Raw genomic sequence first — 27,245 nt, forward strand, 5'->3', positions numbered from 1 at the left:
GAGGGGAGATCCCGGTGCAAGGGCGGGGTTGCAGGTCGGAAGGCGGCTGGGACGCGCTGTCAGTGCCTGTTGACACCACACTTCCTGGTCAGCGTCCCAGCTCCCCCGCTTCCCCAGCTTCCGGCGCCCTGCGCGGCCCTCGCCCCCCGGGGCGTGGACTAGCCCCCCTCTGGGAGGAGGAACCTTCCCTCTCTCCACCCTTGGCTTTCCCCGCAGGTGAAGCCTCCATGGAGCGGCTCCTGGCCCAGCTGTGTGGCACCAGCGTGTTGCAGCCGCTTCCGGTGTGGGAGGGGGACACCACGGGCCACTGCTTCACCCAGCTGGTACTCGGCGCCCTGCCCCACGCGCTCCTCGCCGTGCTCAGTGCCTGCTATTGGGGGACCCCTAGGTGCGTAGAGACGGGGTGCACATACGTCTGTCCGTGTGTGCCTGCAGACCTCTCCCCGAACCCACATCCGCGCGGCAGTGTAACCAGAATGGTGAGGTCTCTGGAGTAGGGCAGACGTAGAATAAAATGTGAGCGTACCACTTCGCAGCAGTGTGGCTGTTTTGGAGCAAGTTGCTTTTCTTTGGTGAGAGGTTTAAGTCAAGTCATGCATTTAAGCATATAGCGCTAGTGCATTGCACATTTTTTAAAAATACGTTTTTATTGACTTTTGGAGAGAGAGGGGTAGAAATATGGATGAGGGAGAAACATGGACCAGCTGCCTCCTGCACGCCCCCTACTGGAGTTGGAGCCTGAAACCCGAGCATGTGCCCTGACCTGGAATTCAACCAGTGACCTCTTGGTGCGTGGGAGGACGCTCAACCCATTGAGCCACATCACATTTTTAAAGGCCCAATGCATGGTAGAAATCATCACTTTTGTAGATTTTCAGATGTTCAAACACAACTGTCATGAACGAGAGGTATGATTGGGTGAACAATGCTTTTAGCCAAAAAGGGTAACTTGTGTTCTAGTTGTGGGACCAGTTCTCACCTCTTCCATCTATGAAACCTTGGTGTTCCTAGGCTAAGAAAAGCACATGTGCTCAGCTGGAAGCAGTAGGCAAGATTTGAAAAGAGCAAAATTAAACCTTTACCCTGCCTGGGGTTGGAGCTATACGGTGCAATTGATAAACTCACCTTGGTTTTGTACTTAGGTCCTCTATGGCTGTATAAGGCAAAGTTAGTCCTTTTTTTTTTTTTTTTCTTGTGATGAGAACTTTTTTTTTTATTGCTTAAAGTATTACAAAGGGTATTACATATGTGTCCTTTTTTTTTTCCCCGCCCTTGACAATCCCCTGGCCTCCCCTACCCCCCAGTGTCTTATGTCCATTGGTTATGCTTATATGCATGCATACAAGTCCTTCGGTTGATCTCTTACCCCCCTCCCTCCTGCCTCCCAACCCTCCCTGGCCTTCCCACTGCAGTTTGACAGTCTGTTTGAGGCAGCTCTGCCTCTGTATCTATTTTTGTTCATAAGTTTATAATGGTCTTTATTATCCATGAATGAATGAGATCATGTGGTAGTTTTCCTTCATTGCAAAGTTAGTCTTACTCTGGCGACTGACAAGGCAGGAGGGCAAGGTAGTCCCTGCCTTTGGGAGTCCTTAGCCTGATGGATGGGATGTGTTCCTATCCAAGATGAATTAGGGAACTGATGAATCCCTCCTTGGGTAGGAGAAGCTTTGGGCTGGGAGGAATCCAGTTTTGTCTCTTATGCAGAATGAGTTAAAAGAAAAGGAAGGGTTAGTCAGCACAGACACTCACAGTCTACTCAGAGGAGTATCTATTAAAAATTGATACAGTCCTTTGGGAACTCACAGTCTAAGGAAAAGGCAAGAAAGAATATTATGTAATCAATACAAATGGTGGTTATCTCACTTCACTCATCAGACTTTCTGTTGTTTTTTTATTGATTTTTTTACAGAGAGGAAGGGAGAGGGATAGAGTTAGAAACATCGATGAGAGAGAAACATCGATCAGCTGCCTCCTGCACACTCTCTACTGGGGATGTGCCCGCAACCAAGGTACATGCCCTTGACCGGAATCGAACCTGGGACCCTTGAGTCCGCAGGCTGATGCTCTGTCCACTGAGCCAAACCGGTTAGGGCTGTGCATTTCTTAAAAAGAGTTATAAAGATCCAGAATCTCATACAGGAAAGGTCCTCAGAGAGCTTTGGGTCTAGAATCTTCACTGCTCACTGTATTGATGAGGAAAATTAGGTGCATAGAGGGAAAGAGATTTGCCCAAGGTCATGAGACTGGTTGATGGCCAACTTGGAGCCAGTATATCGGCCTCCAAAGTGTTCTTTCCTCTGTTTCCACAGCTTAAGAAACAGAATTATTAAAGGTTGACTTTTAGTCCAATATAAACACCTTCATATTACTGATCATCTGGACTTTTTAAAGGAAATGCTTCAGATTTGAAGCATTTTAATCTGCAATTAAACTTTTTTTTTTTAGTAACCCACCCCTACCAACAAAGGAAATACAGCACAAGGACATGCGGTTAAGGTGAGGGGCTGCTTGAGGTCCCTCCACAATTGCAGACCCTCACCCAGCATCCTGGTCCCAAGGTCCTCTCTTTTTTTAATCCTCACCCAAGGATATGTTTCCATTAATTATTTTTTATTGTCTAAATATATTTTTATTGATTTCAGAGAGGAAGGGCGGGAGAGAGAAATAGAAACATCAATGATGAGAAAGAATCATTGATCGGCTGCCTTCTGCGCACCCCACACTAGAGATCGAGCCGCAATCAGGACATGTGCCCTGACTAGGAATTGAACCCTGACCTCCTGGTTCATAGGTTGATGCTCAACCACTGAGCCACGCCAGCCTGACTGCATTAATTTTTAGAGTGAGAGGAAGGGAAGGGAGGATAGGGGGGAAAGAAAACTAGAGAGAAAGAAAACTAGAGAGAAAGCAATATCAATCAGCTGCCTTCCATATGTGCCCCAACGGTATCAAACCTGCAGCCTAGGTATGTGCTCTGACTGGGAATCAAACCTGCCACCTTTTGGTAACCGGATGATGCTCCAGCCAACTGAGCCACCCGGCCAGGGCTCAGCTCTCTTTTTATATGAACTTTCAAGACATTCTAATATTCACTGTTGTAGGTGTGTTTTCCGATGCTTGATTTTTAATGCAGACAGAGCACCCTTTTGTTTATTAAAAACATGTTTCCCGTGCAAGAATATATAGACAAAACCGGAAAGAGTTTTGTGTTTCAGCAAAAGGAGTCACAGGCATGATTTATCCCACCCTCTACAACCACTGGAAAGACAGAATATTCTGAGGCTTCATAACATTTAGATTATAAGAGTATAAGAGGTGTATGCCAGTCAAATTTTTATTCACCTAATTGTGCTTCGGGTGAACTTAAGGGTTATTTTAGGTAGATATTTCTGTGAAAGTGAATATTCATCCTGAAGTGGTTATCAGTATGAAAATGTAGAACTTTTTTCTAATTAGAGCCTTCATATTTTCTATGACCTTAACTCAAAACTGTGGTGAAAGAATGATCAGAAATGGCGTGGGTAGATTAGAAAATGGATTCAGTTAATCCAGGAAGACTTCCAGGGAGAAAAGGCCCTAGGTTCCTGGGTAAAGTGGGGTAGGAATAAGGTGCATAGGGCAGGAAAGGGATTCAGTTCCCTCCAGGGAAGTGAGTTATTGGAGGTCTGTCTGGGCCCTGAGTCAACCATGATGTGCCTCCTTTTCTGTTTCCCCCCTCATCCCCAGGAGTCCAGATTACAACCTGCCCTGTAGTCCCGGCTGGCGCCTCCGACTCACAGCCTCCTTCCTGCTCTCCATCTTCCCACTGTTAGACTTCCTTCCGGCTGCTCTGCCACCAGGGGCAGGCCCAGGGCCCATAGGGCTGGAGGTGCTGGCAGGGGGTGTGGCAGCTGTGGCCTGGATCAGCCACGGCCTGGCTTTGTGGGTGTTGTCTCGTTCCCCTCATGGCCACTCCCGAGGGCCCTTGGCCTTGGCTCTGGCTGCCTTCCTGCCAGCCCCAGCCCTCGTGCTCACCCTGCTGTGGCACTGCCAGCGAGGCACACTTCTGCCCCCACTCCTCCCCGGGCCTCTCTCCCGCCTCTGCCTTCTCATCCTGCAAATGGCTTCCCTCGTGGCCTACGGACTAGGCTGGGCAGTCCCTGGGCTGCCGCGGGTACCCTGGGAGCCCCTCCTGCCCGAGGGACAGGAACCTGAGATAGCCGAAGATGGAGAGAGTTGGCTGTCACGTTTTTCCTATGCCTGGCTCGCACCCTTGCTGGCCCGTGGGGCCCGTGGAAATCTCCAGCAGCCCCAAGACGTTTGCCGCCTTCCCTACAGGCTGCACCCAACCTACCTGGCCCGTGTCTTCCAGGCACACTGGCAGGAGGGGGCCCAGCTGTGGAGGGCCTTGTATGGGGCCTTTGGACGGTGCTACTTGGCACTTGGACTGTTGAAGCTGGTGGGGACCATGCTGGGATTCTCAGGGCCCCTGCTGTTGTCCCTACTGGTGGGCTTCCTGGAGGAGGGGCAGGAGCCCCTAAGCCATGGCCTGCTCTATGCCTTGGGGCTCGCCGCCGGGGCTGTGCTGGGCGCCGTGCTGCAGAATCAGTATGGGTATGAGCTACGGAAGGTGACACTTCAGGCACGGGGGGCCGTGCTGAACATCCTGTACCGCAAGGCTTCACAGCTGGGTCCCCAACGTCCGCCTGTTGGGGAGGCCCTGAACCTCCTGGGCACTGACTCTGAGCGGTTGCTGAACTTTGCTGGGAGCTTCCATGAGGCCTGGGGCCTGCCCCTGCAGCTGGCCATCACCCTCTACTTGCTGCACCAACAAGTGGGTGTGGCCTTCGTGGGTGGTCTGATCCTGGCCCTGCTGCTGGTTCCTGTCAACAAAGTGATTGCCACTCGCATCATGGCCAGCAACCAGGAGATGCTACAGCACAAGGACACGCGGGTTAAGGTGAGGGGCTGCTTGAGGTCCCTCCACAATTGGAGACCCCCACCCAGCATCCCGGTCCCCAGGTCCTCCCATGCACAGCCTGAGGGAGGGAGTGTGACCTAGAACTTGAGAGCTCAGACTGGAGAAGGACATGGGTGCACATCCCAACTTTGCCAGGTACTAGTTTAATCACCTCAGGAAAGTCACTTATCCTCTATGGGCCTCCATTTCCTCATCTGTAAAATGAGGGTAACAGTTTGCCTCATAGGGTCATTGTGAGGTTCCTATGAGGTAATGCCAGTCACAAAATAAGCCCTAAGTAAACATGGCTCGTTAGTAATATTATTAGTTCATGCAGCCCTAGGAGGAAGGAAATAACCTGTCTGGGACCAAATGAGTTTTTAGTGATGGAGCCAGGCCCCAAGCCTCCTCTCTCCTCATGTAGGGCCCAGAACACCCCATGGCTGCATGTGGAGAAGCCCAGGGGAACCCCAGCTGCCTCTTAGAGGTGGACTCTGTAGAAGGGAGAAGCTCACTTGCCCACCGGGCCAGCTCCAGATGTTAAGCATCTGGCTGAGTCAGTCCTGGGTTTTGCAGTGAATGTAGGGGGGATGGTAGGCCTGGAGGTCCATACAGCACAATTGTCAACATCTTTTTAAAAAAATATATTTTTATTGATTTCAGAGAGAAAGGAAGAGGGGGAGAGAGAGAGAGAGATAGGAGCAATGATGAGAGATATTAGATATCTAATTCATTAGATATCTCCTGCACGCCCCGCCCCCTATTGGGGATCAGACCCGCAACACGGGCATGTGCCCTGACCAGGAATTGAACTGTGACCTCCTGGTTCATAGGTCAACGCTCAACTGAGCAATACCGGCCAGGCAGTTGTCAGCATCTTTGGTGCTAACGGAGAGGGAGCTGTCCCTGACAGCTGGTTATAGCATGAGGCCTTTTTTCCTACTCATGACCGACGAGGTCTCCAAGGCCATCTGTGAAGGCTCCCAGTGCCTCCGTGGCTCGCAGGCTGTGGGTGTATAACAGGATCCAAAGAGTTCCTCTGGCCCTTGCCCATCTTGCCTGGGCCCCTCGGCCCGTCTAACCCCAGGCTGTGGTGTGGCCTCCTGCATCTGTATTCTACCGGCACAGTTCCCATACCACCTAAGCCGTGGGCCAGCCTGGTGACCAGGCCGAGAAGCCCTCATCTCCTGGCTTTGGGAAGCAGTCCTTCCTCCCTCATCTAATGCAGAATGCTTGTTCCAGTGTGGTAACCCTCTGCACTTTCCACCAGCTCATCTCTTAGGGGGGCCCAGCTCTGCCCTGTCCCCAGCTGGAGTGGATGGAAAGTAAAAGACGGGGAGGGGAAGCAACCCAGGGTTGAAAAGGGCTTTAGGGCAGGACTTACAGAAAGAGCTGAGGTGAGGAAGGAAACTGGGGCTAGGAAGGATCCGGAGGCTCAGGGCAGTCAGCATCCTCTACTCCGAGCCTGGGGAAGACGAGGCAGAGGAGACACACGAGCAGTGTCTCCACCTCACACGGCTTTCCTGTTCCCGTCCTTAGCTCATGACGGAGCTGCTGAGTGGCATGCGGGTCATCAAGTTCTTCGGGTGGGAGCAGGTGCTGGAGGCCCGAGTAGAGGCCTGGCGCGCTCAAGAGCTGGGGCGGCTCCGGGTCATCAAATACCTGGACGCAGCCTGTGTGTACCTGTGGGCTGCCCTGCCCGTTGTCATCTCCATCGTCATCTTCATCACTTATGTCCTCCTGGGGCACCAGCTCACTGCCACCAAGGTAAGGATGGGGGGTAGAGGGCAGGGAGGATGGAGGGAGACAGCAGCAAGAAGACAGCAGTGGGATGGGGAGGGGCCTCAGCCGGTGGTTCTGGCTGGGAAGGAGGGAGGAGGATCCCTGGCTGCCTTTTCTGTTCCAACTGAGGGCAGTTCTCTGAAGGGACCGTTTGCTGGGGCCTCCCATAGGTAACCCTTCCCTCTGTGAAGGAATTCCTTTTTTCCTCTCCTCTTTCTTCCCACCTTCTGGTCAGGCCCAAGCTCTGTTAGGTCCCTTTTTTCTCATTTTGATGGCCTTGGAAAGAGGAAAAAATCCATGATCCTGTACTGCTTCTGCCCCGGGCCAGAGGCTTACCACTTAGAAATTCTGAGAAGGTCTGAGAATGGGCTAGGCCTGTGTGCCTAAGGTACACCCTGGATCCCTGGAGGACCATCTGGGATTCTTGGAATGGCTACCTTTGCCAGCTCTGATCCAAGGATTATCCAACCAGCCCCTCAGTTCTGCTGCTGCCCTGTTCTTCCCTCCGCAGACCCGTCCACAGGGCCACCATACGGCAGGCCTTCACTATCCTCCCCGCGTCCCCCCCCCCACCCTAGGTATTCACAGCCCTGGCACTGGTACGCATGCTCATTCTTCCTCTCAACAACTTCCCTTGGGTGATCAATGGCCTCCTGGAGGCCAAAGTGTCCTTGGACCGGATCCAGCGTTTCCTCGACCTTCCCAACCACAACCCCAAGGTCTACTACAGCCAAGGTAATGGGGAGCGAGAGGGTAACAACTGGCACAGGTGAGGAGGGAACTGTAGCCCCCTGGGCACTGCACATAGATGCTACCAAGAGAAGCCAGAGGCAACAGGGTCCAGGTGGAGCAGGTGGCCGTTTCCTGGGGGAGAATCCTCAGACTGAGGCAGAGGCTGAATTAGCCCTCGGCAAGTAGATATGGGACAGGCAAGCTAACGGCCTGCCCCTGGTTTACCCGCCGCCCCAAGCAGATAGGTGGTGGGTTCGAAGGCCAAGTTGAGTGGCTTCTTCCCTGTTCAGATCCCCCCACAGAGCCATCTACGGTATTGGAGCTGCACGAAGCCCTGTTCTCTTGGGACCCAGTTGGAGCCAGCCAGGAGACCTTCATCAGGCACCTTGAAGTGAAGAAGGTTCGTTGTCGTTGGTCAGACAACCTAGGAGCGTCCCCAGGCTAATAAGGAAGATGGGGACTCGGTGACAGATAAGCAGGGATGGAGCCCATCGTGGCTAGATGGCCTTGTAGCTCTAAATACCGAGGGGAAGGCTGGAGAGGTTTTGGTGAGCAGGCTCTAATTGAGGAAGAGATGCCACCTCATTGAATGTCATTCCTCCCCACACAGCTTTTACGTAGTCACATCTCTCTGTGGTCTTCAGACAGCTCACACCCACCCAGTCCAGACCAGCAAGTGTTTTGTCTCCTGGATCATCCATGTCCGCTAGAGGGTATCTAGTTCAGAACCGACCCCAGAGCTGATCCAGCCCCCAGGCTGAGCACCGGGAAGAGACCCAGCAGCTCCTTCTGAAAAGGATTTTGCAAATGAGAGAGCGAGTCCTCTCTTTAGCTTGGCGAAAGGAATCGCACCCTGTGGTTCTCACCACCACATACATTCGCACAGAAGCGCTGGAAAGAACATTCCTGGCAGCACAGTGACTCCTGTTTACCCCAGTCCCCAGTTTTCATGCTCCCCTGACCCCATCCAGCCCCTTGCCCCACATCTCAACCCCGCATTCCCTGGTGGTGGCTGAACCGTCTCCACCACATTCGGCTCAGGTTTCCGGCTTGGGCTGTATATTTTGTTTTTCCTCTTAGTTCAGGCAAGATAAGGCTGGAATTTTTCAAAAGAATTTTACTAATGTGTCAGTTGGGGCTTTTTTGGATGTAAGTGGTAGAAACCCAGTGGAGCTCTCTTAAGCAAACAAGAATGTATAGGAAGGATATGCAGATGAATTGCAGAATCCGAAAGCAAGCATGCAGCTCCGTCTTGGGAGCAGCCCAGAACCAGGCCTCGACTTGCAGAGAGCTCTTTCCTTCTGTCCGCTTTCTCTCTGCTTGCCTCTGTTTGCTCTCTCCGTGGATCCACTCTGCATTGAGCAGAAGATGTCAGGCAGAGAGCCCTCCTACTTGCCGGCGGTAGCCAGAAAAAGGGAGCATTTCCAGGGGAGAGGCTCACGTTGGTTTGGTGCCTACCGGTAGATGAGTCAGAGTCTTGGCTGGCTGGGGAGCGGGGGAGGGGGGGCATCACAGACAGAGCTTCTGGGAGCTCTGCCTCTTCCTAGAGAAGGATTTTTTTTTTTTTCTTTTTGTACAGGGAGATAGCTCAATGAATGTGTGTTACAACTAAGAAATGAAGGGAACGCACCAAATTTTAAACTGCAAATGACAGAAATAGGCACTTCTGAAACACTGCGATTTGCCCTGAGATACAGAAGTCCAGCCACAGGTGGGCTTAGCCAGCCCAGCACCCAGGCCCCAAAGCCTGGCGTCCCTTCCTCCCCTCTCCCCATTCTGGGATGCCTGCCTCAGAGCTTTCCTTGGAATTTCTTAGGCTGTGCCCCTCATGGCGAATTCTTTCCCTACAGACTCACTGGGGCCTAGAGAGAGGCCTCCGTGGGATGGTGAGCAGCCCGGGGCCTCAGGAGGCAGACCCGGCACTTAACTGTGTGGATTTTTTGCAGGGTCTCCTGGTGGGCATCGTGGGGAAGGTGGGCTGCGGGAAGAGCTCACTGCTGGCCGCTATCGCGGGGGAGCTCCACAGGTAAGCAACCTCTGGCGCCCCATCCTCAGCTCTGCCCTCAGCCACGCTCACCTAGCCCGTGCTACCTGGTGGGCCTTTTCTAGGGGCCAGAGCTGCCCCGTGAAGGAGACATAGTCCCTTTCTTGGGAGAGGTTCAGTCTGGAAAGGGGGAAACGCTCAAGAAGAAAGTGAGTTCTCATCATAATCACACCAGAGAGTTACAAGCGCTATATTAGTGAGCGAAAAAATAAATGGAAACATCCAGCATCAGCTGCTCCTTGAGAATATGTGGTTGTGCAGGGAAGGGGTCCAGAGAAGAGCCGAGGCGTGAAGGAGGCTTTCTTCTTTTATGCTTAAGTCCAGGGTAGTGGCCATGCTCTCTTCTGAGCTTCTGAGAACATCTAGATGTGACAGCTGCTTGGCTTCCGTCAGAGAGCAGTGTTCCCCTTCCCCGTCCAGAAAGAGCCCACAGCCTCATTTAGGGCTTCGTGGCTGCCAGTCCGGAGAGCCATGTGACATGAAGGGGGACCCTGTGTAGAAGACAGCAGTCTGGAAAGGCTGCTTGGAGGCAGGGGCTGGGCACGGAGAGACTCCTTCTGGAGCCGGCCCCCATGCTGCCGGCCTGGCTCTCTGCAGGCTGCGTGGACGCGTGGCCTTGTGGGACCTGTCCCGAGGCTTCGGCCTGGCCACCCAGGAGCCCTGGATCCAGTTTGCCACCATCCGAGACAACATTCTCTTCGGGAAGACATTTGATGCCCAGCTGTACAAGGAGGTGCTCGAGGCCTGCGCCCTCGGGGACGACCTCAGTGTGAGTGCCTGGCCCTAGAACCTCTTGGCCACCTGTGTGCTCGTGTCCCTGACACCTCAAACCAGAGACTTACTCTGGGAGGGGGTGGCTTCCACTCAGACATCACTTACCTAGGACTGGCCATCAGGTTTTGCTCCTCCCAGAGTGTGAGCTGGGAGGGGGAGGGAGGGGAACGGGCTCCACACAGCCGCTGGGGGGACCCTGAGTCCCCTGGGGCTAGGGAAGGAGTCCCTGTGAGACTGAGATCTACATAGGTCTGGCCGGTGGTTCTTATTCAGGAGGCCCTCCCTCACCTCCCAGTGGGAAGACTTGGGAGAGTCAAGGTCACTGTAGGGAAGCCCGGAGAGCCCTTTAGGTCCCCCACATCCAGAATACTAAATTTAGGGGGGATGGGATTCCGCATTTCTCCCATGACTTCCCCACCCAACCCCCATATCCCTGCGGGACTGCCGTCACCACTCCCTGTCCAGGTAAATGTGGCACTTCGCTGGAAAGGAGGACCTTTGACTGTGCCCATGGGTCATCCTCTGTCCATCTATTTGCTTGCTTCTTTGTCAAGCATCTATAGCAAATGTCTACCAGGAACTGTTCTAGGCAGTAAGAAAAGAGGAACAGCAAAGCTTTTTCCTTGGACTCACCATCGGGTGGACCACAGGCACCTACTCTGGTGTTGGGACCCCCTAAGGAGGTCAGTCGTGAGGCCACAGGAAGCCTCGAGGCCACTCCTTGAAAAACCTTCACAGTCTTCACATTGAGTTTGCCCATCGCCACCCGTGCCTGTTAGAAAGGTGCGGCAGTGTGACGGAGTGGCTAAGAGTCTGTGCTCTGGTCCTGCCCTCACGAGGTGTGGAACAACCTTGGGCAAGGTGGTGAGTCTGACTGAGCTTTGATCTCCTCTGTGGAAAGGAAATAATACCATCTTCATAAAGTTGTCATGGAGATTGGATGAGATGACGCCTGCAGAGTGCTAAGCACATAGTAAATGCTCAGTAAATGCCGGTTGTTATGGCTTATCTCCTCTGGCTTGCCCCCCACACCTCAGTTCAAGACCAGTCTTTTCAAGCTCCCTGACTCATTTCTATGCAAAGGGATAGGAAATGGGGTAGAAAGTATTGGGGAGCTTGCTCAGAGGCCTGTCCCATCAGATCCTTCCTGCTGGAGACCTGACAGAGGTGGGGGAGAAGGGTGTGACGCTCAGCGGGGGACAGCGGGCCCGGATTGCCCTAGCTCGTGCTGCCTACCAGGTAAGCTACCGGTGGGCAAGCCCAGAGCCTTGGGAGCTTAGCTGGAGGGTGTGGGATATTGTCATCAGCATCTGGTTCCCCCTCACCCATGCTCCTGAGTTGGTAGTTCCTTTACCCCATTCCCCTTTTGCAGATTCAGGGCAGAATTAAAGGCCCTTTAAAAACTATTATGTGCCTTGCCCTGGCCAGTGTGGCTCAGTTGATTGAGCATTGTCCTGTGCACCTAAGGGTCACCAGTTCGATTGCCGGTCAGGGCATGCCCAGGTTGTGGGCTGATCCCAAATTAGGATGCATGCCAGAGGCCGATCAATATTTCTTTCTCTCTCTCTCTCTCTCTCTCTCTCTCTCTCTCTCTCTCTCTCTCCCTCTCTCTCTTTCTCTTTAAACATATTTAAAACATAAAAAAAAATCTATTATGTGGCTTGAGGCACTGGGACCCAGCAAGGCTGAGCATTGGCCCTGGGGCACTGGCCTTATTTGACTAGAGGGAAGTCCACCTCAGGTCTCACCTCCTTCTCGCCTGCTTGAGGAGTAGCGCCCAGAGTTCCTCTGAACCGTCTTCTCTGAGTCCCTCAAGATCACGTCCTAGGAGAGGTCTGGGTTCTGGCCAGAGGACCTGGGACTTGGTGTCCACGGTGCCCCTACCACTCTCTAGGAAAAGGAGCTCTATCTCCTCGATGACCCTCTGGCTGCTGTGGATGCAGACGTGGCCAACCACCTGCTGCACAGGTGCATCCTGGGGGTGCTGAGCCACACCACGCGGCTGCTCTGCACCCACCGCACCGAGTACCTGGAGAAGGCTGACCTGGTGCTGCTGCTGGAGGCCGGGCGCCTGGTCCAGGCGGGTAATGTGGGCTGCCAGGGCCGGAGCCCGGCCAGTGAGGGACCACCTACCTGGGGGTAACTGGGGAAGAGGGACAGATGGATTGTCAAGTGCGGACTCTGCCACCCCTCCGTGTGTGGCCTGGGCCCAGCCATCCTTCTGTCTCGTGGGAGCCCCTGTGCTGCCTTCACAGAACCGATGTGCGTAAACGGAGAGCAGGAGGGAAAGCAGACGCCGCAAAATGCCAGTGGATTGGGGACTTGGGCTTTGTGACCGAGCACATTAGGAACTTACAGTCCCTGGAACTCTGGGAACAGTCTGATGTCCATGGAGAAGCGGAAGCAGTTTTAGAACAGTCTTTTTTATTAAAAAAAAAAAAAAATCCTGAAGGATTATTATCCAGAGGGGCATGACTGTCTGCAGGTTCACTGGGAGAGGGGCAGGAGGAAATGAGGCTCCACCAGAGTGTTGGGAATTTTGTGAGGCGCCAGGAAAAAGCGTGGCGGCACTGAGAGGTGACGCTGGGCGGAGTGCTCACGGGCTGTGACTCTCCCAAGGGCGAACATTTTCTGTCTGTGCTGATTGGGCTCCCGACACAGAGGGTGGACTCGATGGTCCTGCCCAGAGTCTCGGGGTCTCGGACAGAGCCCTGCCAGAGTGGGTGCAACGAGAAGGGTGGTGGGTGAGGGGGCGGGTGAGTTGACACACATTTTTAGAAAAACCTAGTGTATTTCTGGAACAGTCCCCTCCTAATTTCACCTGCTACCTTGCAGGGCCTCCCTCTGAGATCCTGCCATTGGTACAAGCCGTCCCCAAAGTCTGGGCTGAAGATGGACGAGAGTCTGACTCAGGTACGGCCCAGGGATAACAGGAAGTGGCTTGCTCCTCACCACAAGACAGTAGGCATACGGTTTTCACAGAGCTTGCCTGCCTCTCTGAAACACTGAGGTTTTCAGCTGTCATCCCCCTGGCCTCCTTGATCCTTCCAGCCACAGCACAGTCAGTGTGGAGCCCAGAGAAGACGAAGGAGGGACCGGAGGTGGAGGAGAGCGCATCTGGCCGCCTGCTGCAGGAAGAAAGCAAGAAGGAGGGTGCTGTGGCCTTCCGCGTGTACCGAGCTTACTGGAGGGCCATCGGCCTGGGCCTGGCCCTGGCCATCCTCTCCTCGCTGCTCCTCATGCAAGGTAGGAATAAACCCCGGAGCCCTTATCCCACCCACAGCCTAGTCTTCTAGGCCCATCACATCCTTCCCTGTGGACTAATCCTTACAAAGCCCAAGACTCACCAGGCATGGACGACAGCCGAGACAATAGGCCTGTCCCCGGTTCTGAGAGAGTCCCAGAAGCCAGACAGATGCACTCTGTAGCCATCTTCGGATCTGCCCCATTCTGCACATTTGAGATCAAGCTCCCCGCAGACCTGAGGAGTGATAGACCCAGGAAGGAGGCGCACACCGGGGAGGACCTGGAATAGTGGCAGGGTGGCCGGGCCAGCAGGGTGAAGCAGGGGAGAACTAGCCGGGGGCAGAGGATTCGGATAAAGGAGGTGAGGCTCTCACAGCTTTCTCTTTCCTGTCGCCACGCAGCCACAAGGAACGCTGCTGACTGGTGGCTCTCCCACTGGATCTCTCAGCTGAAGGCAGACAAGAATAGCTCCCAGGAGGTGTCAGTCCAGACCCTCCCGGACCCTGCTGGGCTCCTCTCTCCCCAGCTGCTCCTCTTTTCCCCCAGAAGCTTCTAGTGAGTGACTGGGGCTGGGAGCAGGCCCGGCGCTCTCTGAGTGGTTGCCAGACAGAGTGAGAGTTGGGGGGGGGGGGGAGAGTAGGGCTGGTGTTCCCGGGGCTGTCTCTCCGGAGAATGGGGAGAGGTAGTGTGGGGGAGGGGACGGGACCCCCCCCCCCCCCCAGTGGCTCTACTGTTGGAGACCCACAGCCTCCTCCCCACCACCCAGCACCTCAGTGTTGCTGCTGCCCAAAGCTGCCCCCAACGGCTCCTCAGACGTCCGTTTCTACCTCACCGTGTATGCGACCATTGCTGGTGTCAACTCCCTCTGCACCCTCCTCCGGGCAGTGCTCTTTGCAGCGGGCACCCTCCGGGCAGCCGCCATCCTGCATCGCCGCCTGCTGTGTCGAGTCCTTCTGGTGAGGGGATGAGCGGGTGGGCACGGCATGTGGGAGCCCTCCCTATGCTTGGGCTCCATCGAGGGCCCCATCCTGCTTCCTGGTCCTCAGGAGAATCTAGCCCCTCACAGATGAGTGCAGCACTTGACAGCTTGTGACCTGGAAAGGCCGAGAGCAGAGGGGCCGCCTGGGTTCAGACCCAGCTACTTAACCTACAGCTTCCTCCGCTGTCACATGGGGAGAAGGGGATCGTCCTCAGAGTCACTTCCGTCCTGGACTTCTAAAGGGCTGGGGGTTGAGCTAAGCACCCCTTAGTCCATGCGAAGACCCTTTTGTGTTTTACTTATTTATCTATCCATCCCTTTCTCTGCATACCCTATCTCCATTTCCCCTACTTTCCTTGACAAGCAACATTCTAATTGTGTTTAATGTGTATCTTTTTGGGATTTTTTTTGTGTGAAATGCCCGTTTTGTGTTCATGTATTTTTATAAGTGAAATTTTGTTTCTTTCGGTTTATATTTAGGGCTGTTTCTAAGATCCATCCTGGTTGCTATGTGTATATCTATTCTAGTCTTTTGCCTATCCATATACTTAGTATGAGGATAAATTAATTGGTTATGGAAAGTGCTTAGGATAGCCCTAGCCAGTTTGACTCAGTGGATAGAGCAGAGATCCTCAGACTACGGCCCGCGGGCCACATGCAAATACAAATATTGTATTTGTTCCCGTTTTGTTTTTTTACTTCAAAATAAGATATGTGCAGTGAGCGTAGGAATTTGTTCATAGTTTTTTTTTTAAACTATAGTCCGGCCCTCCAACGGTCTGAGGAACAGTGAACTGGCCCCCGTTTAAAAAGTTTGAGGACCCCTGGATAGAGCATCTTCCTGCAGACTGAAGGGTCCCAGGTCAAGGGCACATGCCTGGGTTGCGGGCTCAATCCCTAGTAGGGGGCGTGCAGGAGGCAGCCGGTCAATGATTTTCTCTCATCATTGGTGTTTCTATCTCTCCTCCCTCTCCCTTTCTCTCTGAAATCAATAAAAATATATTTTTTAAAAAAGAAAGAAAGTGCTTAGAATAGTGCCTGGCACATACTAAGTGCTCAATTGGCAATTATTATTAATGTTATTGTTACAAAGCCCATTCTTATCCGTTGTCTTATTTGGACCTCATAATTACCCTGTGAAGTAGGTATTATTGTCCCTATTTTACAGATGAGGAAACTGAGGCTCTGAGAGTGTCAGTGACCGAGGCAAGGCTGTTTCCCCAGAGAGCAGGCTGTGAACCCAGTCCTACGTGGGTCTATCCATTGCCGCTCAGGGAGCAGCTGCCTGCTGTTCTGCTTCTCCTCCGGAGTCAAGGAGGGGACATCTTCAGGCTGTGAAGAAATTCATTTCTCTTACTCTGGCTCTGAGAGATACTTCAGAAAGTCCTTCGACCTAGTCTCCTGCCTTAAGATAGGACTGTCGCCCAAGCAAAGGCAGAGAGTTGGGGGACGGGGAAGGGGAGCGGGGGCTGCCCTTGAGACTGCCTCCCAGTAGTAGTCCGATATCTGGCAGTCACTGAGCCCTTCACCATGCCAGGCAGCCTGTGCTGAGCACCTGGCTGCTATGTATATACCTTTAATCCTACCGGTAGCCCTGTAAGTGCAGTTCCATTAGTCTCATTTTTTTTTTTCATGATTGATTTCTTTTATTTTATTTTAAATACTTTTTATTGATTTTTTACAGAGAGGAAGGGAGAGGGATAGAGAGTTAGAAACATCGATGAGAGAGAAACATCAATCAGCTGCCTCCTGCACACTCCCTATTGGGGATGTGCCCGCAACCAAGGTACATGCCCTTGACTGGATCGAACCTGGGACCTTTCAGTCCGCAGGCCGACGCTGTATCCACTGAGCCAAACCGGTTAGGGCTTTTCATGATTGATTTAGAGAGAAGCACCAATTTGTCGTTCCATTTATTTATGCTTTTTTTTTTTTTTTTTTTTTTTTTTTTTTTTTTTTTTTTTTTTTTAAATATATTTTATTGATTTTTTTACAGAGAGGAGGGGAGAGAGATAGTTAGAAACATCGATGAGAGAGAAACACCGATCAGCTGCCTCCTGCACATCTCCCACTGGGGATATGCCCGCAACCCAGGTACATGCCCTTGACCGGAATCGAACCCGGGACCCCTCAGTCCGCAGGCCGACGCTCTATCCACTGAGCCAAACCGGTTTTGGCTATTTATGCTTTTATTAGTTGATTCTTATATGTGCCCTGATTGGAGATGGAACCTGCAACCTTCGCGTATTTTTTTCATATATTTTCATTGATTTCAGATAGGAAGGGAGAGGGGGAGGGAGATAGAGACATCAATGATGAGAGAGAATCATTGATTGGCTGCCTCCTGCATGCCGCCCACTGGAGATTGAGCTCGCAACCCAGGCATGTGCCCCTGACTGGATCAAACCTGGGACCCTCCAGTCCATAGGCCGACTCTCTATCCACTGAGCCAGGCTGGCTAGGACATCCTTGGTGTATCTAGATAATGCTCTAAGCAACTGAGCGGCCCCGCTGGGCTATTATCCCTGTCTTTGAAATGAGGAACAGGGGCCTTTTAGAGATTGAGGGGTTTCACATCTAAGTGGCAGAGCTGGAATCCCAGCCGCAGTCTGACTCCAGAGCCTGAATGCTACCAGGAGACAGTACTGACTTGGAAACCTGCCCTCACCGCTCTGTCCAGCCCTGGCGATCAGGATGTCCCTCCTGACATCTAACTGAAGCTCACTCACTGGCCTGAAGCCCCACATTCTGGAGAGGGACGTAGGCATGTCTAGCACAGGGGTAGAAGAGTGGCCAGCAGGGCCTTTCAGGGTCACCACTGGCCAGAGGGACAGTCTCTATCCTTCCTACCCTGCGATAGTCTTCCTCCTGGCCCCACCTGTTCCTCCTTTCTGCTCCCAAACTCTGGAGACACTTTACTTCCTTCCAATTCTCTACCTTGGACCTTCCGCACCCCACCACCCCCAGGGTGGCCCCCAACCCCTTTTGTGCCAGACCCTGCCCTTGCCCAACCACATCCCTTCTCCCAGGCACCCATCACCTTCTTCGACTCCACGCCTATGGGCCGGGTCCTAAACCGCTTCTCCTCTGACGTGGCCTGTGTGGACGACAGCCTGCCCTTCATCCTCAACATCCTCCTGGCCAACGCGGCAGGCCTGCTGGGCCTCCTGGCTGTGCTGGGCGCCGGCCTGCCCTGGCTGCTGCTGCTGCTGCCGCCTCTGAGCATCATCTACTACCGCGTGCAGCGCCACTACAGGGCTTCCTCGCGGGAGCTGCGGCGTCTGGGCAGCCTCACCCTGTCTCCACTCTACACCCACCTGGCCGACACCTTGGCCGGCCTCCCAGTGCTCCGGGCCTGCGGGGCCACTGACAGGTGTGTGGAGTCTGCCTCTCCCAACCAGAGCAAGGGTGTGAGGTGCTGGGTAAGGGGACAGAGGATCCCCCTTAAGAAGAAAAGCACATGGGAGAGAGTGGCGTCAGGTCTCCTGAGAAGGGAAGGGTGGGTGAAGGCACTAAGGGAAAGAGGAAAGAGACAGAAGAAAGGGATGGTGGGGCAGAGCAGACCCCTGTGACAGAACGCACTGACCCCTCCGTACCCTCAGGGAGGCCTGTGGGGGTGCTGATCAGCTCCACGAAGAAGGCGTTCTGTGGGGGAGTCTGGGCAAGTGATTGCAACCGTGGGTGGCCTTGCTCTCCCCCCCCACCCCCCCCTCGACCTCCCCCAGGTTTGAGGAGAAGAACCAGAGGCTCCTGGAGCTAAACCAGAGGTGCCAGTTTGCTTCCAGTGCCACCATGCAGTGGCTGGACATTCGGCTACAGCTCATGGGGGCCGCAGTGGTCAGTGCCATCGCAGGCATCGCCCTGGTGCAGCACCAGCAGGGCCTCGCCAACCCAGGTACCACCCGGGAGCCTTCACTCACCTCAGAAGCATGCGACTCCCAGCCCCTGCCCCATTTCCCCCACCTTCCCTCTCGCTGCACCGCCCCCCAGCGTTTTCACCTGCCACTCGGGTCCCCGTGAGTGTGCGTCCTAATTCTCCTGCCCCTTGTTTTGGAGTTGAGGACCCTGAGTCTCAAGAAGTGACTTTACCAGGTGGTGCTGGGTCTGGACTAGATCCAGTCTTCTGGTCTCTGCCCTGCCCTGCCCCCCCGTCCCCGGCGCTCTGCCAGCCCCCGTCCTCCCTCAGAGCCCCTGCGGACCCACTCCACTGCCTGGCATCTAGCGTCCTGTGGCCCCGGGTCTGCTGCTGGCATCTTCCTGCTTCTCCGCGGCCTCCTTTCAATGCCCGCCGTCCGTGGCTTGAGATCCTCCCGTTCGGCCTCAGTCCTCCTCACCCAGCCTCCCCTGGTGCCTGGTGTTCCTCTCCTGCCAGGACTGGTGGGCCTGTCTCTGTCGTATGCCCTGTCCCTGACGGGGCTGCTCTCGGGCCTGGTGAGCAGCTTCACGCAGACAGAAACCATGCTGGTGAGCGTCGAGCGGCTGGAGGAGTACTCCTGCGACCTACCCCAGGAGCCCCAGGGCCAGCCGGGGCAGGTAGGCCTGCACCTGTGCCCAGGCCTGGGCACTGGAACCCTGAAGGACCCTCCCAGTGGCCCCAGTCATTCCCCAGGTTCCTTTCCTTTCTCAGCTCCTCCAATGTCCCCGCACGATCTCCCCTTCCTTCGCTGTGTCCCTCATCTTGTGTCTGTTCTCCCCTCTCTCCTTCACGTGTCCGCATTTCCCCCACCTTCCCTCTCACGCCATCCATTTCTCATTCCCCCTCCTTCCACTCTCTGACCCCCCTTCTCCCCATGTCTCCCCGTCTCACCCATCTCCTCCACCTCCCACCCACGAACCCCACCAGCTAGGCACCGGCTGGCTGACGCAGGGGCGCATGGAGTTCCAGGATGTGGTGTTGGTGTACCGGCCAGGGCTGCCAAATGCCCTGGATGGGGTGACCTTCTGCGTGCAGCCCGGAGAGAAGCTGGGCATCGTGGGCCGCACGGGCTCTGGAAAGTCGTCCCTGCTGTCCGTGCTCTTCCGGCTGCTGGAGCCCAGCTCGGGGCGAGTGCTCCTGGACGGAGTGGACACCAGCCAGCTGGCGCTGGCTGAGCTCAGGTCTGAGGGAGCGAGGAGAGGAGGACCAGACTACCGGCACATAGGGGAAGCCTAGCCGAGAGGCTTTCCATAGACTCGGGGCAGCAGGGCCGATTGTGGGGAGAAGGCAGCTAGGACAGCAGGCAAGGATGGCGAGCTCCCAGTGCTCGCTATCCTCAGGTCCAGGGATGTAGCTGTGGTCTCAGGACTTTAATCTGACGCAGGCCCACCTTTCCAGCTTCGTCTTTCTTGTACTTCCCAGTATACACCTTGCACTCTAGATCAATGGTCACTGCGTCCTGAATCAGAGCCTCCCGGTGCTGTGCCCAGGATAGTCATCCTCTTGGCCCTCAGGCTTGGCAGGTGATGCTCAGGGCACTGGAGACCTGGGCCAGTTGCCCCTGGCAACAAGAGGCCACATCTGGTGCTAAACAACTCCCTCCACCAACCCCAGGTTAGCCTAGTGTCATTTTCTCTGATGTGGAAAAGGTAGGGGAGCTCTGTTCCAAAGCCTATTATTGATCCCAGGCCCTGGCCCTGCCTTTCCTGCCTTCTCTTCTAACTTGTGGTGGTGGCCTTTCATTACAGCTCCACCATATGGTTCCTCAGGACCCAATTCCAGGCCCTCCAATCTTGACACATGCCCTCCCTGCCATTCAGACTCTCTACTCATTCCTCGCCACCACGGCTGTCACAGTGACTGCTGGAGTCAGTGCCACACTGCTACCCCACTCTTTGTTTTGTAGCTTAGTGAGATGGAAGCTCCTTTAGGACAGAGTGTGGGCCTTTGGTTTCTCTCGTGTCCCTCATGGCACCTGCACAGTTCTGGGAACACGCTGAGCAGCGGGGGAGCTGAGTGAGGGTTATGTTCAGGGCTCCTCCCCAAGCTTCTCTGAAGGCGTAGACCTATAGCTAAAACCTGTGCTGGGGGCAGAAGTGACCACATCTCCAGCCTAGACCCATGTCCCTCCTTGTCCCCCAGGTCCCAGCTGGCTATCATCCCCCAGGAGCCCTTCTTGTTCAGTGGGACTGTTCGGGAGAACCTGGACCCCCGGGGCCTGTATGAGGACAGGGCCCTGTGGCAGGCTCTGGAGCAGTGCCACCTGAGTGAGGTGATCGGGTCCATGGGTGAGTTCCAGGCCCGAGCCTGCAGGGTGGAAGAGGAGGGAGCAAGCAGGGAGGGGGCAGAGAGAGACCTAGGACCCAGGGGTGAAGATGCTGTGCCTTGCAGGTGGTCTGGATGGTGAGCTGGGCGAGGGGGGCCGGAGCTTATCACTGGGGCAGAGGCAGCTGCTGTGTCTGGCCAGGGCTCTCCTCACAGATGCCAAGGTAAGGTGAGAGGAGGAGACATTCGAGAGGGCCGGGAAGAAGGCAGGGGCATGTGAGGGGTGAGGGAGTGAGTAGGGAGAAGTCTCAGAGGACCGGGTTAGTTTTTCTTTTAGAGCTGGAGGTGGGGAGCTGTGGGCTGGGCCCCGCCAGAAGGTGGGGGCTGGTGCTTGGGCAGGAGCCAAGGCTAACCTCTTCTCTGTCCTCCTGCCCACCCCCTCCACATGGTCCAGATCCTGTGCATTGATGAGGCCACGGCAAGTGTAGACCAGAAAACAGACCAGCTGCTCCAGCAGACCATCTGCAAACGCTTCGCCAACAAGACAGTGCTAACCATTGCCCACAGGTGTGCAAGCATCCGGCATGAGCCTCCAATCCGGGGACATAGTGTCAGGGACGCCAGGGGCTAGAGCCCTAGAGAGTCCAAACTTCCATGAACCTCAGCTCCTCATTCTCATAGCACATTGTCTGAAGGCATCTGTGGTCCCCAGCACAGAGCCGGGGTAAAGCCTGGGGCAGAACTGTGCTGTCTAGGGGAGGAGAGGGAATGTGGGTCAGCTTCCTGCTTTAGGGCAGCGGTCGCCAACCTTTCGGACCTCACGGACCATCAGTTGGCGAGCGCTGCTTTACGGTCCTGCCCTCCATCCTCCACTGACCAGCTCCTCTCACACAGGCTCAACACCATCCTGAACTCTGATCGGGTGCTGGTGCTGCAAGCTGGGAGGGTCGTGGAGCTGGACTCCCCTGCCGTCCTGCGCAACCAGCCTCACTCCCTGTTCCAGCAGCTGCTGCAGAGCAGCCAGCAGGGAGCCCACTCCTCCCCGTGAGGACCCCACCCCCTGGGTGGCCCCTGTCTCGCCCTCTGCTGGGTGGCTGCAGAGCTGTTTGTTTACATTCTCCTCCATGGCTCTACCTCACTGGCACTCTCCCGGGGGGAGGTGTCATGGGTTCCTCTCTGAGAACCAGGCTTCAGGCAAAGCCCCAAGGGTTCCCCAGAAACAGGCCTCTGCTCAGCCCTCGTCAGTGATGCCAGGCAGGTTTTTCTGGAAAAGGAGTCCACTGATGACTTCATAGTTTTATTGAATAAGATTCCCATCTTACATTCTGTGTATTAAAAAAATAATATTTCTTGTGTGAAGCCGCTGAGGGGTGGCAAGTGAGGACCATTCCAGTCTGAAGGACAGAGGAGGTGGAGGCGGCACAGAAGCCCCACCGCCATCACAGTGCCGTGGTCTTTCCAGGCTCAGGGGGCAGGTCAGGAGGCAGGGGGAGCCCTGCAGGCAGCATGCTGACCTGACATTCTTGGTCCTGGCGTGCGGGGGCGTAGTGCGGTGCAGAGTAGCAACAGGGTCCAGGGGGACAGACACCCCGGCGCCAGGCCCTCAGGGTCAGCAGCACCGTGGACAGGACCAGGGTGGCAGTGAGGGCCCCGAACACCACCACGGCCACCAGGCTAGACTCACCCAGCCTGGCCTCTTGCCTACGCACCACCTCCTTCACTGAGATGCGCAGCAGACCAGCCCCTGCGCTGTGGGGGACAGGCCCCGTGGCAGGCACCACCATAGCCGAGGTGGGCCCCACGGGCATGTCTGCCGTGGTGGCTGGGGCTGGGCCAGGTAAGACGAGCTCACAAGTCTTGCCGCCATAGCCGCTGGGACAGAGACAGTCGAAGTCATGGACCCGGTCCCGACAGCGGGCCCCTCTCTGGCATGGGCGGCTGGCACAGTCATCCAGGTTGATGGTGCAAAAGCGTCCAGCAAAGCCCTCAGGGCAGAGGCAGGAGAAGCGGTTTATGCCATCCAGACAGGTGGCGCCGTTAGCACAAGGCCGCATCAGACAGTCGTCCACATTCACCTCACAGTGGGCACCCACAAAGCCTGCCAAGCAGCGGCACGTGAAGTTGAGGGCAAAGCCCTGGTCATCCTGGCACTGGCCGCCATTCTGGCACGGGGAGCTGGGGTGGAGGTGGGAGAGGGCTTTGATACGGACTCACACCTGCAGGGTAGCCTAGGTCAGCATCCTGACCACTGCCGTCCACCCCCCTCCCAGCAACGTCACCTTGAATCACATTCCGAGCCTACAATATCTCCTTTTAAAAACGGAAATGGAAGTAGCATCCAGCTTCCACATTGTGAGGGTTAAATGAGGTAACCCAACGTCAAGCAGTTAGCATGGGGCCTGGCCCAGAGGCAAGGCTCAAGGCGAGTGTGTTATTACCTTGGTAGGCGCTTAGGCCTGACACAGAAATGAGGGCAGGCCCCGCCCTACGGGCCCATTTCCTCACGCACACGAGGCTAAGGCTGCTGTTAGAACATATTTAGGGGCCACAGGGGCAGCTTTCCTGGGAGGATGAGGGGAGTCCTAGGTCTTCAACCCCTCCCCCTACCCCCCCCCCCCCAACAACAGCCAGAGCAATCACACATTGATCTGTTACATCTCCAGTTCCTGTAGATTTTTGCTGAAGAAATGGCCCAGATGGTATAAAAAAGCTGAGAAACCCCGAACTACGGACACTGGCAAGCTGGGGTTTTATCCTCCGGTGCCCCCAGTGGGGCTTCTGACCTTCAGCCCTGTTACCTCATCACCAGCCTCCCAACAGTCCTGCCTCCTTCCGTCACCAGTTCTCACCTAACCTTGAACTCACCCCACGGGGCCGTACTCACCCTGCCTGCTCACAGGGTCCAGTCTTGCGCTCACAGTCCCGTCCGTGGAAGCCGGGTAGGCACACACAGTGGTACTCGCCGCCCCCGTCATACACGCACTGGCCTCCATTCCGGCAGGGGGACTGCGTGGTACAGATGTGCTCATCTAGAGAGACAGGGAAGGTTCTGGGATAGCCCCTTACATCTGGCACCCAGACCTGCCCAGGCCCCATCTAAGGCTCTGCGGGTGCAGCTCATACTGCCACCCCCACCCCCACCCCAGCTGGTATGTATGGTGGGGAAACAACACTGAATTCGGAATCAGGAGGCTCCTAGCCCTGGCAATGTCAATCTGTCTCAGTGACTTCAAGCAAGTTGTCGCTCACCTATGAGTCTCAATTTGCTCATCTGTAAAATGAGTACCATTTGCCACAGCTGCCTTGCCTATCTCATGGGGTTAAGTTAAGGGCCAATTCAGACAGCAGATAGGTATGACGTCTAAAATGATCAAATGCTGTGTATGGGGGCTGGACACAATAAATAGGCGTGGGCATTCTCCCAAGACACATGGGGTCTCCAGACCAACAGCCGCCCTCTCTACTCCCCTACCTTTGTCACAGAACTTGCCCGCCCAGCCACCATGACAGATGCACTGCCAGGGCTGGTGGCAGGAACCATGCTGGCAGCCAGGCATCCTCACACAGCGCTCACAGTGCGGCCCCTCCCAGCCTGGGTCACACCTGATGGGGAGAAGCACAGGGTCAGGGCTCTGGGTGGGGGATGTGAGGAAGTGGAGCAAGACCAGAGCATCTCAAAAACAAGAAGACATGACAGTCCCCAGGGGAAGCAGGCCCATCCGAGATAGGTGTGGGCTGTGCAGGGTCACGTATGTGGCATCAGATCATCTGACACCAGCATTCAAGTCTTGGTTCTGCACTTTGTCTAATCCTTATGAGCCTTCGTTTCCTGATCTGTGAATTGGGAATGCACTTTCCAGGGATGTGTTGAGGAAGAAGCTACGATGATTGTAAATACTCCCAGTATCAGTCCTGGCATATCGGAGACTCAGAAATGTGTGTTGTTTTTTAAAGAGTGCCCTTGATTCCAGGGCAAAAGCCTGACCTGTGTGTTTTTTTAATCCTCACCCAAGGAGTGAGGATATTTTTTCCATTGGCTTTTAGAGAGAGTGGAAGGAAGGGGAGAGGGGGAGAGAGAAACATTGATGTGACATAAACACATGGATTGGTTTCCTCCCACACAGGATCCGATGGGGGCCAGGGATCAAACCTGCAACCCAGGTATGTGCCCTTGACTAGGAATTGAACCCATGACTCTCCAGCAGGCCTGCACTCTAACCACTGAGCGCCCTGCCAGGGCCTGACCTATTTTTTTTAAACAGCCTTCCATCCTTGAGTCCAAAACACCCCCAGCTTCTCCAGCAGCTTGCCCTGACAGTCATTTCCTCATGTCCATCCAGACACATTTCCCTCCAGCTATTGGATTTGCCCCACCCCCACCCCAGTGAGTCAATTACTCAAATTCATCAAGAAAGATCCTCTTCCATAAGGTCTTCTACCGGGCAACCCGCCCAGCAGCCTTTCTTTTACAGGCCAAACCAATTCTCTTTATATCTTGCCTATCTCTCCCTTTCCCCCAGGCTCCCACTCTCCAGACGCTCTCAAGCTCCAGGCCTTTCTCCTGGTCTTGAGGAGGAATGTTACAGAATTCCTGGGTCAGATTTGGGAGAGTAAAACAGCGGGGAGGCATAAGCTGGAAGAAGGAAGAGTCAAGGCAAAGCGGGGTGGGGGGAGGCCGGCCAATCCGCCCTGTGTGCCGTGGGGGGATGGGGAGGGAACAGTAGAGTCTTAAGCCCCTAGACACACTGCCCTGGGGCTTGACCTGGTGATGGGTGTGAAGGGCTGGGAAAAGAGCAAAGGGTTTAGGAGCACGTGCTCAGAGGTACCTGCAGGAGCCGTCAGGCGCACAGCAGCCGTGGGTCAGGTCACAGTGGGAGCTGCAGACATCGGCTGCAAGAGATGGATGTGGGAGGGGTGAGCCCGGGTCCGGGTTGGGCTCCCTGAGATGCTGGGCTGGGGAGGGTGCGGGGCCCCAGTAATTGGGTGGGCTCAGCTCTGGGGCAGGGCCGAACAGACACTCGTCCGAGGGATGACTTGGGTCTCACCGACCCCGCGGGTCCGAGAGGCTGCAGTGCCGTCTCTGGCCGGCAGAGGTCAACGTGCAAGCGGGGGACGTCGGGAGAGGGCCGCGACCTGCGTCCGGGGTGCGCTCACCTACGGCATGCTGAACCGGTGCCCCCAGGACGCACAACAGGCACATGAGATGCAGGCAGCGGCAGCCGCTGGGCATGGTCAGCGCCGGCCCCAGGAAGGACGGACGGATGGAAGGCCGTACGTGCGGACACCTGTGGGACGGCACAGGCTGGGAGGCGGTCGGGTGCGGAGATAAGCTGCACGGATTGCGGTTCTGAGCGATAGAAGCCGAGGGCGAGAGGGGAGTCCGGACAGAAGAAGGGGGTGAAGGCAGCGGCCGAGCGGGGGCGGGGAAGGGTTGAGCCAGCGAGGGGGTGGGTGACACGGCCCGGAATCAGGCTCTGTGGGAAGAAGCTAAAGGATGGGCAGCGTGGAGGGGCCGGGGCTAGGGGCGCAGCAGAACGGAGGAGCCCGTGGGGATGGGGATCGCGCCGAGGGGAGGCCTTGAGCACGGAGCGGACGCGGGGTCTGGTTCCCAGCAGCGAGCAGTCTCCGACCCCACTCCGGACTTCAAACAGGACTTGCCCCCTTCCCGTCTCAGCCGCGTTCGGCTCGGCCGCGACGCCGGGCCTGGAGTCCCCGAGCGCCCCTCGCCCTGAGCGCCCCTGCCCTCGCCGTCCTCACCTCGGGCTGCGAGGCGGCGCGCTCCGGGCGCAAGGCGAGGCCGGATCCGACGGGCTCCGCCGTGGGGCCGAGCTGGGGCGCGGGGCCGCCCCTAGCGGGCCTCGGGGCCGGGCGCCGAGGCGGCTGCCATGAGAGCCGAGCGCTCCGGAATCTGGGGCTCAAGGCGATCCCGGGCGGCGGCGGCGGCGGCGGCGGCAGCGGCAGCTCCTCGTGCGCGCTCGGGCCGCCTGCCAGGGGCGGCGTGTGCCGGCCGATCCCTCCTCCCCACTCCACTCCCCGGCCTGCCGCCGGCCCGCCCCCGATCCTCCGGCGTCCGCCGCCCACCCCCCTGCGGCGCGCAGCTCACGCCTCTTCTGGGAGCTCAGCGCTCGCCCCTTTCTCCGCTGTCGCTCTCTCCCCTGGGCCCCCACCCTCCGCTGCCACCTAACCTATCCGAACCTGGCTTTCCTCCTCATCGAAAGGAGGAAATTATGGGAATCTAAATGAGAGGAGACTGCAAGTGCCGGCCAGATGTGCGCAGCCCGATTATTCTCCCATCGCGAATCGCAGCCTGGCTGACCTGCGCTTCTCACCCCCGCCCCACCTCTGCTCTCACCAGTCCGCGGCCCATCACGCTTCTCACATGTATCCCACACACGCTCAGGGCGCGGCGCGCTCCCCGCCCTCCTCCTGTCATCAAGCCCACGCCTCCTCCGTTAGTAAATCCTCCATCACCTGCTTCAAATGGCTGCGTCTCTCCTCCGCGCCCTCCGCTCCTTTCTCTCCTCGCTGCCGTGCACAGCCTTCCAGGATCAACCCATGCCTACCT

General features: G+C 55.9%; 2 protein-coding genes and 1 long non-coding RNA gene across 6 annotated transcripts; 1 reads left to right on the forward strand and 2 right to left on the reverse strand.

The window, feature by feature from the left end:
• Positions 1-22,041, forward strand: ABCC10 (ATP binding cassette subfamily C member 10). The gene is made up of 22 exons (XM_081095068.1): positions 1-87; positions 217-388; positions 3,730-4,942; positions 6,482-6,709; positions 7,303-7,459; positions 7,747-7,856; positions 9,403-9,482; positions 10,098-10,269; positions 11,415-11,513; positions 12,169-12,358; positions 13,110-13,187; positions 13,326-13,520; positions 13,922-14,075; positions 14,287-14,476; positions 17,529-17,872; positions 18,225-18,394; positions 18,872-19,032; positions 19,343-19,596; positions 20,558-20,703; positions 20,807-20,904; positions 21,135-21,247; positions 21,575-22,041. The coding sequence occupies exons 2-22, from the start codon at positions 228-230 to the stop codon at positions 21,726-21,728; spliced, it is 4,467 nt and encodes a 1,488-aa protein (XP_080951194.1). The 5' UTR covers positions 1-87; positions 217-227; the 3' UTR covers positions 21,729-22,041.
• Positions 12,682-14,465, reverse strand: LOC308521909. Its single transcript, XR_013996201.1, has 3 exons — positions 13,622-14,465; positions 13,096-13,402; positions 12,682-12,985 (listed from the first exon to the last, which is right to left on the reverse strand). It is a non-coding gene; the product is annotated as an uncharacterized lncRNA (long non-coding RNA).
• DLK2 (delta like non-canonical Notch ligand 2) lies at positions 21,962-27,245 on the reverse strand. 4 transcript variants are annotated; one of them, XM_081095067.1, is made up of 6 exons: positions 27,152-27,245; positions 25,835-25,965; positions 25,507-25,570; positions 24,153-24,283; positions 23,565-23,709; positions 21,962-22,855 (listed from the first exon to the last, which is right to left on the reverse strand). In XM_081095067.1, the coding sequence occupies exons 2-6, from the start codon at positions 25,908-25,910 to the stop codon at positions 22,120-22,122; spliced, it is 1,152 nt and encodes a 383-aa protein (XP_080951193.1). In that variant the 5' UTR covers positions 25,911-25,965; positions 27,152-27,245; the 3' UTR covers positions 21,962-22,119. The 4 variants fall into 4 exon arrangements, with proteins under 4 accessions (XP_080951193.1, XP_080951191.1, XP_080951190.1 ...); XM_081095065.1 differs by lacking the exon at positions 27,152-27,245 and adding an exon at positions 26,438-26,703 and having other exon boundaries at positions 25,835-25,982; XM_081095064.1 differs by lacking the exon at positions 27,152-27,245 and adding an exon at positions 26,438-26,676 and having other exon boundaries at positions 25,835-26,027.

This window comes from Myotis nattereri (assembly GCF_964212035.1).
Source record: "Myotis nattereri genome assembly, chromosome: 6".
In the NCBI taxonomy this organism is placed as follows: Eukaryota; Metazoa; Chordata; class Mammalia; order Chiroptera; family Vespertilionidae; genus Myotis; species Myotis nattereri.

Excerpts from the sequence above, each read along its gene's own strand:
- ABCC10 (XM_081095068.1), top strand. The coding sequence starts at position 228 with ATGGAGCGGCTCCTGGCCCAGCTGTGTGGCACCAGCGTGTTGCAGCCG. Across the intron at positions 11,514-12,168 it reads TAGCTCGTGCTGCCTACCAG|GAAAAGGAGCTCTATCTCCT; the intron begins GTAAGCTACCGG and ends ACCACTCTCTAG. Across the intron at positions 19,597-20,557 it reads CTGGCGCTGGCTGAGCTCAG|GTCCCAGCTGGCTATCATCC; the intron begins GTCTGAGGGAGC and ends CTTGTCCCCCAG.
- DLK2 (XM_081095067.1), bottom strand. The coding sequence starts at position 25,910 with ATGCCCAGCGGCTGCCGCTGCCTGCATCTCATGTGCCTGTTGTGCGTC. Across the intron at positions 24,284-25,506 it reads GCGCCTGACGGCTCCTGCAG|GTGTGACCCAGGCTGGGAGG; the intron begins GTACCTCTGAGC and ends TCTCCCCATCAG. Across the intron at positions 23,710-24,152 it reads GGGCAAGTTCTGTGACAAAG|ATGAGCACATCTGTACCACG; the intron begins GTAGGGGAGTAG and ends CTGTCTCTCTAG.